This window comes from Tachypleus tridentatus, chromosome 8, assembly GCF_004210375.1.
Source record: "Tachypleus tridentatus isolate NWPU-2018 chromosome 8, ASM421037v1, whole genome shotgun sequence".
In the NCBI taxonomy this organism is placed as follows: Eukaryota; Metazoa; Arthropoda; class Merostomata; order Xiphosura; family Limulidae; genus Tachypleus; species Tachypleus tridentatus.
The window spans coordinates 126,611,177-126,624,318 of NC_134832.1; the positions used below are offsets into that span (position 1 = coordinate 126,611,177).

The 13,142-nt window shown below is 35.6% G+C and overlaps 1 protein-coding gene across 2 annotated transcripts in view; it reads left to right on the forward strand.

Annotated features, from left to right (window-relative positions):
• LOC143223442 (uncharacterized) overlaps positions 1-6,853 on the forward strand; it is a 54,634-nt gene extending 47,781 nt beyond the window's left edge. For both annotated transcript variants that reach the window (XM_076451434.1, XM_076451435.1), the window contains one exon: positions 5,315-6,853. In XM_076451434.1, coding sequence (XP_076307549.1) covers positions 5,315-5,538 — 224 coding nt within the window. In that variant the 3' untranslated portion in view covers positions 5,539-6,853. The remainder of the gene's footprint in view (positions 1-5,314) is intronic.
• The last annotated feature ends 6,289 nt before the right edge of the window (positions 6,854-13,142 follow it).

The following is a 13,142-nucleotide window of genomic DNA, read 5'->3' on the forward strand; positions in this document are numbered from 1 at the left end:
AGAAAACATTATACGTACACACCTAGACTAAAAGCAAAATCAACTAACAAAAGTAAATATATCCCAAGATTTAAAAAATCAAGAAACCATATACGGTTGCATACCATATATTCCCGACATCAGCAGAAGAATAACCAACAAACATTTGGCAAAAACTAGTAACAGAATATGACGTTCCAGTTAATATCAAATTTATTCAAAAACCAGGCACAAAACTAAAGTCTATACTGTGTAAAAACTTTACTGACAAACACAACACTGACATTATTTATAAAATACAATGTGATAACTGCCACGACTTCTATATTGGAGAAACAAGTAGAAAAATGAAAACCAGATTCAAAAAACACAAAAAGTCACCTTCACATGTTTTCGCACACTGCAAATCAAATAAACACAACATAACCATAGAAAACACCCAAACACTAAATAAAGAAACAAACATAAACAAACACAAAATTAAATAAGCCTTACTTATACAACAACTTAAACCCAAAATAAACCAATACAAAGGAACATCTTTATACCTATATTAATAAATATAATCAAACATCTAATCACACCCTCTATATTCCTACACTCAGTTACACAACCCCCTTCAAACATGTGGTCAGCTATCTGTCAGTTACCTCTTTCTTTCTTTGTGAACTTGACGATGACCGAAGAAGGTCGAAACGTTGTTCGCTCCTCTACATAAAATTTTCTCAACCCATACCAGCCGTTTTTACATATATATTGTTTAGTTCCTGATCAGTAACACTGACCAACAAATTCTAGACGTGGCCATCATCTGACCATGCCTACTGCTTCCATTATCCAGTCCTTCACCTACTTTGTTCTTACTAGCTAGTTATAGAAACTCCTATTATTTGCTATTTAAAGTACTTCATATATACTATCGCTCCCCAACACTAATTATTTTTCATCTTCTAGCTCATGTTATTCAATCCCCTCTAAGATGTTGATACACCTCTATGATGAAGATTGTTGAATATCATCATGAAAATTGTTTATCATATTTTATTACATAAATATATTTCAATTATAGCTGCTGCACGTTTCCAGAACCATTACATGCATGGACTAAGCAGCGCCACCGTGCATTCAGCTAGCGCGATAATCGGCCTGGAACCACGTGTATATAATTACGGCGCGTGCAAACTGAATCCAATACTTCTCGCCGGTAACCTAATCTCGTGGCTTATACTTGGTAGAAAGACGTTTGGTCGACAGTTGTAACTCACTTTTTCTGGTATCTTCCTCATTATATCATACACAATTGAAGCCAAGACAAACGGTCATCTGTTCATCGTAGCTTCTGACCCTCGCAGTCTTTTTCTTTCAACGAAAGAGAATCACCATGTTTGTTGTTGTTTTTCTTCAGCTCTGACGCCCAGTGATTAATTGACCAACCTCATCACTCACACACATATATACATACAAGAGAGGGAACTATCTATTAAAGGTAATCATCCCATTGTTTCAAACGCCTTTTCTGAACTTAAGGGTCAGTGAACTTATCTACATGTATAATTATATCACATGAACTTACAGAGTGCAAAATTAGTTTCGGCTTGCGGTACGAAATCTGAGATTTTAGCGAAGAGCTGCTACACGTCGTTGGTGCATTTTGTGAAATAAGTTAACAAACGCCATTAAAATGTTGTATTTACTAAAAGAAATGGAAGAGTAGAGTGATGCAAATACCACGCGCCACTATGATACGTCCACGTTCTGCCTTTACTGTGATTGGTGGTTGTATTTTCCCTTTTTTCTTACAGTTATTGATCAGGATATCACTATGTGGAAGCTTATTTCATGATTTGATCAACCGCTGTCTAAAAATGTCCCAGAAAACGTTGTATTTAAAAGTAACATTTATTAAAGAGTGAAGTTAGCTACATTAGTGTCACAAAGAAGAATTAATGGTAGCTTTAATAAATATTAACCAAAATAAAGAATTAGATTTCTGGTGAGGATATATGTGCTTTCAGAAGAGATAGGGTTTAATGAAAAGACAAAACGAACAAAGAGCACGTGGCTTATTCTTAAGACAAAATAAATAAGTTTGTTTGTTTTTGAATTTCGCACAAAGCTACTCGAGAGCTATCTGTGCTAGCCGTTCCTAATTTAGCAGTGTAAGACTAGAGGGAAGGCAGCTAGTCATCACCACCCACCGCCGACTCTTGGGCTACTCTTTTACCAACGAATAGTGGGATTGACCGTAACATTATAACGCCCCCACGGCTGAAAGGGCGAGCATGTTTGGCGTGACGGGGATGCGAACCCGCGACCCTCAGATTACGAGTCGCACGCCTTAACACGCTTGGCCATGCCGGGCCCAAAAATAAATAAAGACAGATATAAAAGGTAACTGATGAAATTAATTAGTTGATTTAAGGTTGAAGAAATGACAACTTATAAAAACACATTAAATGAGAACAATGATATACATATCAAATAGAAAACATGAATAAGCAGTGTGTTACATTGGTCGCCGCCTAGGACATCATTCATGTAAACATATCTCTAACATAAACAGTAACGGCACTACGAATAAAACAGACACTTTAATAACTCTTCCAACTGTACATCTCCATCTCTTCTATACTTGGACTAAACTTTGTTTCCTCCATTGTTAAGCAAAGAGAACGCCTGGAAAAACATTATATTATTTAGGCACTGTTAACCACTTTGACACGATCGAAGAATTTTTCTTCCTTTAACTTTTCCCACATCCTCAACTATACTTTCCTACGATAATTATTTTATTTAACAATTTTGTTGAGCGGACGAATTATGATTCTTATTTACTAACTTTGTTTTATCATATGTTTTTCAGGATCAAACTTTAGGCCTTGTATTCATTTCTTATTTTTTACGTTACTACTTCATATACCAAATTCATTATTCTCTTTTCGTAATTTTATATTAAATACCATTATCTTTCATTGTTATATCTGACTGTTCCACACACACCGTCATTCTCTGATAGTTTGTGTTTTAATGTCTTTATTCATGTTTTACATACTTGTTTGACTTGGTTTACTATGGCAGTACTGTAACTTCTGGTTGTTTTTTTTTCATGATTTTTTATTTGTTAAAAATTAATTCAATTAATTTACACTTTTCTTCTCAAATCATATATTTTCCAAAAATCGTTTTAATTCTTCTCACTGGTTAGCTGACAAAGATCTATTATTTTTTTAATTCTCCTCAATGGCTACCTAATTAAAAGTTGTTTTTTTAATTCTCCTCAATGGTTACTTGATAAAGAGCTGTTGTTTTTTAATTCTTCTTACTGGTTACCTGATGAAGAGCTATTGTTTTTTAACTCTCCTCACTGGTTACTTGATGAAAAGCTATTGTTTTTAATTATCGTCACTGGTTACCTGATGAAGAGCTGTTGTCTTTTAACTCTCCTCACTGGTTACCTGATGAAGAGCTGTTGTTTTTTAACTCTCCTCTCTGGTTACCTGATGAAGAGCTGTTGTTTTTTAATTATTCCCATTGGTTACCTGATGAAGAGTTGTTGGTTTTTAATTATTCCCATTGGTTACCTGATGAAGATCTATTGTTTTTTTTTAATTCTCCTTACTGGTTACCTGATGAAGAGCTGTTGTTTTTTAATTCTTCTCACTAGTTACCTGATGAAGAGCTATTGTTTTTTTAATTCTCCTTACTGGTTATCTAATGAAGAGCTGTTGTTTTATTAATTCTTTGTACTGGTTACCTGATGAAGAGCTTTTGTTTTTTTAATTCTCCTTACTGGTTACCTGATGAAGAGCTGTTGTTTTTTTAATTCTTCTTACTGGTTACCTGATGAACAGCTGTTGTCTTTTAACTCTCCTCACTGGTTACCTGATGAAGAGCTATTGTTTTTTTAATTCTCCTTACTGGTTACCTAATGAAGAGCTGTTGTTTTATTAATTCTTCTCACTAGTTACCTGATGAAGAGCTATTGTTTTTTTAATTCTCCTTACTGGTTACCTAATGAAGAGCTGTTGTTTTTTAATTCTTCTTACTAGTTACCTGATGAAGATCTATTGTTTTTTTTAATTCTCCTTACTGGTTACCTGATGAAGAGCTGTTGTTTTTTAATTCTTCTCACTAGTTACCTGATGAAGAGCTATTGTTTTTTTAATTCTCCTTACTGGTTACCTGATGAAGAGCTGTTGTTTTTTTAATTCTCCTTACTGGTTACCTGATGAAGAGCTGTTGTTTTATTAATTCTTTGTACTGGTTACCTGATGAAGAGCTCTTGTTTTTTAACTCTCCTCACTGGTTACCTGATGAAGATCTATTGTTTTTTTTAATTCTCCTTACTGGTTACCTGATGAAGAGCTGTTGTTTTTTAATTCTTCTCACTAGTTACCTGATGAAGAGCTATTGTTTTTTTAATTCTCCTTACTGGTTACCTGATGAAGAGCTGTTGTTTTTTTAATTCTCCTTACTGGTTACCTGATGAAGAGCTGTTGTTTTATTAATTCTTTGTACTGGTTACCTGATGAAGAGCTCTTGTTTTTTAACTCTCCTCACTGGTTACCTGATGAAGAGCTGTTGTTTTTATTCTTCCCATTGGTATAAGCTGTTGTTTTATTGTTTATCAATAAACTTGCCTTGTTTGCTTTCTTCTAGATTTAGTAATTTCCTCGCCTACCTAGATATATTCTTGTTAGAAAATACTATTCAAAATAAACTCAAATTAGTGGTAATGTTAGTCCTAAAACACTTGTCTGAGAAATCGTCAAGAGCTGTATACTAATGTTTAATAGATCCTCTTTGTTCCAAGATAAAAACTTCATAACTGATCACGCGAGGCATCGACGGATCTGAAAGTTTGTTTACTTAAAACTTGTTAGTCGCCAAATAATCAGGGGCTGTATATACAAAATTAAACAGATCATATTAGCATGAAGATCAGAAGTCCATGGCAGGTATATGAATTTGTATACACAAGTCTTGTTCGATGCCAAATTATCATGAACCCATGTAAAAGACATCAATGAGGTCACGTTGACCATTAAGAAATCTGAGAATTGTTTAGAATAAATTACTGTTATAACATAATCTTAAAGTCTCTTAGAAAACCCTAACTTTATCCACCCAAACACTTCCATGAGTTAACTTAGGGGTTTCATAAATTACTGTTGAAGACTGTGTTGTTGTGTTAAAATGTTGCGTTTAAAATTATTAAACATAATTCGAATTATTTTACGAGCTAAGGATCTGTGATTAAAGAGAGATACGTTTATTTTCTTCTCACATGAATAAAAATAAACTGCACCTGTTTAAATAATGTTTTATTTTACAGGTCGTCCTTTTATTCACACTTCCGAAAAAGGTTTGTGCCTGACGCTTCCATTTGTCATAAAAGTTGCTGTCACCATTGGAGTTATCCAGGTGGCGCTGATAGGCTTCTGCGCCATGTTCCTGATTTTCTCTCGAAAGTCACCAGGATATTCCAACAAGCCTCGTCAGATCATTAGCAGTACACCAATTATAAACAACGCGAAACTCTTCCCTGACATATCGTAGTAACTAAACCTTATTCAACCCTTTACCACTGATGATCGTCGACATGTTTGAGCCGGATCTCATGAAACAGGAAAGACTAATGCAACGTAACAAAGGAAATAAATAATCCTCTTTCGCATTACTACCTATTCTGAGATAACGAACGTAATATAACTATTTACCAGCTAGCATCTTTTAATCAAAGTCCTCCATCTCAAAAAATAAAACCTATTTTTATTGAATATTACGAATTCTTAAATATGGCATAAAATTAAGATCAGTTTAAAGTTAAAAAATTTCTTATAAAAAATATAATTTGTTACGAGTAAGACACGTTGATGTTTAGGTAAGTGGTTAACTTGCTGTTAAAATGTAAGGTTGAATTATTCCTAACGGAAAATATTAAGTCTTCTTCGTCTATATAATTTTTAAGTTATTACCAGAAATTAGACCTAATCATACTATTGACATTTAAAATCAAAAATTTTCGTTGTGTCATAGTGCATGTGAAGCTAAATGTATTTATAATTTCCGTCAGTTTATCTTATCTAAATTGTCGCATATTAACTTCTAAACTCTTAACAGTACACGTAAGTAACAAGTGTATTCTGAGAAGAATGATATCAGACACCGAATGTATTTCCGTTTATGTCTAACACTGAATGCTTTCAACCAAGTTGAGCAAGAAGTAAGTAAGAATTTTCACCTTGAACTTTACAATCTCTGTTTCAATTTTTATAATGCTAAAATTTGTTTGAATTATATCGACTACCTACTTTGCAGTGTATTTGATTGTGCCGCAATTTTCTAACATTCCCACTAAATTTTGGAAAATATATAAATTTAGTGAAAAACTGCTGAATAACAAAGAAATTTAAACAAAAAATGTACAAAACTAAATTACCGACTGCTTTTTTGAGTATTGATGTATGTAATTTAATTTTTGTATGTTTTTCCATCACACTACATATCCTTACATTAACTACTAAATACAGTCTTAAATAAAACGGTTATATTTTCAGTTTCAAAACGAACCTCGTTTTTCAATGGAATCTCGGAGGGTGTGGTTTTAGTTTAGTTCTTTGTCACTAGGGGTCTAACTTTTTACGAGGAAACATGGTTGGAGAAGGGTAGGTGAAAAATAGGTGGTGGGACAACAATGGGCATTTTTGCGCAATGATACGAGTGGAAACGACGATATACGTCGTACTTCTCAGACGTATACAATTTATATTTTGATTGCCAAATTTTGAAATGTATCTACTGATCAGATACGTCTCTATGTCTTATGTATGTTTTGCTTATAATGTAATAAAAAAAAGTATTTTCTTCTTTATTTGTGTATCAAATAATCCTTCATTCACACTACTGAATAAAATATTAAAAATAAGTTCGTTCATTAACTATACATTTAATAAAAAAAATTGAACGTTTGGAAGACAGTATCATACAACCAAAGGAAATGTTCTAGGCATACGTTAGGTTTTAGAAAGCTAAAATAGAGTTGAGGTAATTTTCATAATGACTTCACGAACGACAATTTTGGTGAATAACAACTTAAAAATCACTTCATTCCTAAACAAAAGTTAAGTTATTTCTACCAATCGACTTCACAGCACAGGGCATTTTATTTATGTGTATGGCTCAATCATTTCAAATTTGCTTTGTTTCAAAGATGTTCCGATGCCAAAGATGACCATATAATATATGCAAACAATATAGAAAAAGAGCGTGCTTTATAGATGGCACTTCTTGACAAGACTCTCCTTTAAAGCCTGTTTTTATTTTTAAATTTTATAGAACGGTACATATCTGTTTATCAAAAAAAAAATCGTCGTTTTGCTTTGACTCTGATCTCAAACCTCACCAAATCCAAATAGTGTAATAACTTTTCACTTGAACAGGAAAGACAGCTAATCCACTGCACAAATTTTGTATTCGAACAGTAGTAAAGACCTGATACTGATGTTATCTCAGAGCAGCAGGTCTGTTTCTAAAGCGAGGAAGCAACTGTTGGAAGTATAATCACACTTATCGTAATAACTGATTTGTATCACCGATATGTTAGCGTATCTGTTATCTTTCTTTTTTTCTAATGACTTTTACAGCCACTCTCATCATTTTTGCGAATATTCTTGGAGGCGTGGCAGGTTAATGCATGCTTGGAATTCCTAAATAGGACTAGTTAATCAGCAAGTAGACAGAAAGGTATGCAGGAGTTGAGATTTTGTGTTTATTTATAGGCATGACCGGATTGTTTGTTCTTGAATTTCGCGCAAAGCTACACGAGGGCCATCTGCGCTAGCCGTCCCTAATTTAACAGTATAAGACTAGAGAGAAGGCAACTAGTCATCACCACTCACCGCCAATTCTTGGGCTACTCTTTTACCAACGAATAGTGGGACTGACCAAAACATGCTCGCCCTTTCAGTCGTGGGGGCATTATAATGTAACAGGGATTCGAACCCGCGACCCTCGGATTATGAGTCGGGTGCCTTAACCGTCTGGCCATGGTTAAGTTAAATTCAAAGTACAGCTAGTACAGCGTTATGTCTTCAGATTTACAACGCTAAAATCAGGGATTCGATTCCCTCGGTGGGCTCAGCAGATAGCCCGATGTGGCTTTGCTATAAGAAAGCACACACACACACTGTTCATCAGCAGTTTTGTTCTAGTGACACTGCTTATTAACCTCTGAAAGGAACTACAGAACCGTAAACTGAGAAAACTTGTGCTTAAAAACTAATGGTCCGTTTAACGGAGGCCTGGCATAACCTGCTGGTAAGGACACTCAACTCATAATGTGGTGTTGCGAGTTCGAATCCCGTTAACGAACATGCTTACTCTTTTGGCCGAGGGGGACGTAATAATGTAAAGGTCATTGGTAAAAATTATCCTAAACATTAGAGATGGGTGGTGTTGGCTAGTTGCCTTCCTTTTAGTCCATCGCTTCACAATTGGAGACAACTAGAGCAATAGTCCTCGAGTAACTTTGCGCGAAATTCAAAAAATAAACAAGTCGTTCAAGTGGCTGCGGAGATAACTTAGATACTTGAGCATTTTAACTGGTTACTGTTGGACAAAAAGAAGCTTCGTAGCTGCAGAAAAAATAAACACCAAAATTAACGATGTCATGGTGAAATTTTTCAGGTACCTTGTGGTAGACATTCACTAATCTTTTGTGGAAGATTTATAGCATTTTAGGGAGGAGGTTGACTTTACGTGGAAACCACCGGAGGATATATTTTACTATTTTCAAATACTTTGTCTCGAAGGTCAATGTTCCTGCCACCTACAAAAATAGATGAACAACATTAAATATTTGACATTCTTTTTAACCTTTTTATTTAAATAATATTTTTAATCAGTCATTTGAAAAATCTTTTATTAAATAAAATATTTAGCGTGAGTTTGTTTTTTTTCTTTTATCGTGTAAACTATTCTTTAATACTGTCTTAAATAAAAACATGCATAGCGTAACTCAGGATTATGTATTACGACCAAGAACGACGTAATAAACCAGCTTTATTTTTTATTTACTGTGGATTACAATGTACTTTTATCTCTCCGATGTTTGTTCACATTTACATGAGATGTTTATTACTTCACAAAACACTGGAATCTTTTACGAATCACAGAATTATGCGACTAACATGTCACGACACTTCGCTAGATTTGCAAAGCTAATGCAGTACTTTTAAATAAAGAGTTACTGGATTATAGTAACTTCACCGCAGAAAGTTCCTCCAGACGTTTAGTTGTTATTGAGCACGAAGCAGCACAATGGACTATCTGTGTTGTACCCACTTCGAGTATGCAAATCCAATTATAGGCGTTAGAAGTCCACAGACTTGCCGTGAAGCCACCAGAGGACGCTTCAGATCGTTAAGTGCTTAAACAAATTTAATTTTTACCAAACCTTTTAGTGCTATACCTATTTACTGAATTATTATTACGCTAATATCTCATGTTTATGCAGCTCAAATAAAGGACGTTAAAATATTTATATTGGTACCATGTGTGACAGTTTCAACCTGGTGTGGCCTGGCATGGCCAAGCGCATTAAGGCGTGCACTTCGTAATCTGAGGGTCGCGGGTTCGCGCCCGAGTCGCGCCAAAACATGCTCGCCCTCCCAGCCGTGGGGGCGTTATAATGTGACGGTCAATCCCACTTTTCGTTGGTAAAAGAGTAGCCCAAGAGTTGGCGGTGGGTGGTGATGACTAGCTGCCTTCCCTCTAGTCTTACACTGCTAAATTAGGGACGGCTAGCACAGATAGTCCTCGAGTAGCTTTGTGCGAAATTCCAAAACAAACAAACCAAAATTCAACATGGTGTGAAGTTAATTTGACGACAGAAAAATAGTTATTTTTTGGCATTTTTTTCTAAACCAAACGTGTTCTACATATATTTTTCTATATGCATGAGAACGCATTGTACAACAGAATAAATATTAATTAGAGAAAAAGAAGAAAAACTGATGAGGTAAGTTGGATATTAATTTATGTACCCCTAGCTTTCATACCACTGTCACCATTTGTCTCATACTGACCTCACGACTCTTTTACAGGAGTCTTGTTATCTGTCAAACCATAATCTTTATATGTAGAATTTACGTCATTGGCTAAGAAACCCAGAGGCTCTAGGCCTGAAGAGAAGGTTACCATTTCAGCAGTTTGGTAAACTAATGTCCAGTAATCATAAACACAAATCGTAAAATGGAAGGCTTTCCCCTCAAATATGTGTAAACAACATCATCAGCATCCACGTACTGGAAGAAAATATTTCCAACATATCCAGGTATGTGGGTCCAGCGATTTGGTTACTGAAATGTTAGTGTTCACAACGGATTGTCCAGTTATCATCTCAATACATAAGTATGCTATCCTTGGACTCATTGTTTATAAGTTTGTTACTTAACTGCATTGTTCCTGTTTGTAATAGACATGCCAGGATCAATGTACCACATGAACTTGTACTATCTATTACCAATAACTTAAATCTATATAACTTTGGTGACGGATATCTTGATGAACTTATTTGTGTATTTAGGGGGGCGTAAGGAAATCCTATGTATTGTAAACCCACTGGTATAAACAGCGAACAAGTTTTGTTTGTTTTGAATTTTGCGCAAAGCTACACGAGGGCTATCTGTGCTAGCCGTCTCTAATTAATAGTGTATGACTAGAGGAAAGGCAGCTAGTCAGCACCACCCACCGCCAACTCTTGGGCTATACTTTTAACAACGAAAGGGCGAGCATGTTTGGTGTGATGGGGATTCGAACCCGTAACTCTCAGATTACGAGTTGAGAGTCTTAATCACCTTGCCATGCCGGGGTCAGAAAACAAGAAGCCTACAATTTAGCATTTGGTACACAACTGTTCATTAGGAAAGGGCCAAAGAGAAAACAAGTTTATTTATTACTTCGTGTATAAGTTTTATCATTGCACTTACAGAGGAGTAATATATTTTTCTTTCAAGTTATTCTTCATGCAATTTGAAGTTATTACTATACAGGATTAAGTAATATTGTTGACTGTTTTCATTCTTTCTAATTGAAGCGTCCTGGATTTCTTTGTCCAGATCGTATTGAATACAACCTCAGAGGGTAAGATCATATTCGATGAGGAAAGACCAGTTTTGAAACTAATAAAGTCTGCAAAATGACTTGAGTGAGAAACAATAAAAGAAAAAGAAACTTTATTCCAAGTTTCTGTTGTTTTTTATCCATTTAAGCTGTTTCCAAACGTTATCAGAAGAGAACAGATATACATGAAAGTTTTCTACGTTTGTGTGGCCATCATCAGTTGATCAATGTGTATATATATATATATATTTTTTTTATCAGCAATATTTAGAGACTTTTTCATACTTTTAAAAAGTTTACTTTTACTTTACATACAGTTTACTACTTTTACTTCAGTTACATTACATGGCGAAAAGTATGTCGACACTTGACCACTACACTTGTTCAACATCTCATTCCAAAACGATGGGTTTCAATATAAAGTTGGTCTCCCTTTTGCTGCTATAACAGCCTCCATTCTTCTGGGAAAGTTTTTCACTAGATTTTGGAACACGGCTGCGAGGATTCACTTCTTTTCAGCCACAAGAGCATTAGTGTGGTTGGGCACTGGTGTCGGACGAGAAGGCCTGGCTCGCAGTCGGCGTTCTAAAATATCCTAAAAGTGTTCAATGGGGTTGAGGTCAAGGCTCTGTGCAGGCCAGTCAAGTTCTTTTACACAAATCTCGGCAAACTAGGTCTTGATGGACCTCGCTTTGTGCACGGGGACGTTTTCATGTTGAAACAAAAAAGGGCCTTTCCCAAACTATTGCTACAAAGTTGGAAGCATACAATTCTCTAGAATGTCTTGTATGCTGTAGCATTAAGATTTCCCTTCACTGGAAGTAAAGAGCCTAGCCCAAACCTTGAAAAGCAGCCCCAGACCACTATTCCTCCTCCACAAAACTTTACAGTTGGCACTATGCATTCAGACAGGTAGCGTTCTTCTGGCATCCGCCAAATCCAAATTCATCTGTCAGGCTGCCAGATAGGGAAGCGTGATTCACCACTCCAGAGAACGTGTTTCCACTGCTCCAGAGTCCAATGGCGGTATGCTTTACACCACTCCAGCCGACGCTTGGCATTGAGCATTATGATCTTAGGCTTGTGTGCAGCTGCTCGGCCAAGGAAACACATTTCATGAAGCTCCACGAACAGTTCTTGTGTTGAGGTTACCTCCAGTGTGGAACTCGATAGTAAGTGTTGCAACTATGGACAGACAATTTTTATGCACTGCGTGCCTCAGCACTCAGCAGTCCTGTTCTGTGAGTTTGTGTGACCTACCACTTCGTGGCTGAGATGCTGTTGCTCCTAGACGTTTCCACTTCACAATAACAGCACTTAAAGTTGACCGGGGCAGCTCTAGCAGGGTAGAAATATGACGAACTAACTTGTTGGAAAGGTGGCATCCTATGAGAGTGCCACGTTGAAAGTCACTAAGCTCTTCAGTATGACCCATTCCACTGCCAACGTTTGTCTATGGAGATTGCATGGCTGTATGCTTGATTTTATGCACCTGTTAGCAATGGGTGTGGTTGAAGTAACCGAACCTACTAATTAGAAGGGGTGTTCACATACTTTGGGCCACGAAGTGTACTTATGAATACATTTCTAATTCTACATGAGTTTCGTTTTTTTTATACTATTCTCTTCAACAATCTGTCATCACTGTAACCATATCCCTTATCATCTAAACAAGTGATTCTCAAACTCTTCTAGTTTGATGCTCCATTAATATAAATGTAAACGTACGAGGTCGCTCAAACCTATAAAAATGCCTTAAAATATGATTTTGCAATTTCAGAAAATAATTACTAATGAACTTTACTTATATTTGTAAGGTACTTTTTTCTATTAAATTGTGTATTTGTATTTTAATGTAGCCTTTTCCTATCAGTTTATATGTATTATAATTAGATCGTCAGCAGTTTATTATGTACGGGTTAAACTTGTCAACTGATAAACATACACTTAATAAATATTAACTTAATTTTATGCAAGATTATGTTAATTGCTTTTTAAAATGTAAAACAATCATATAATTTAATTAATTAAACACAATT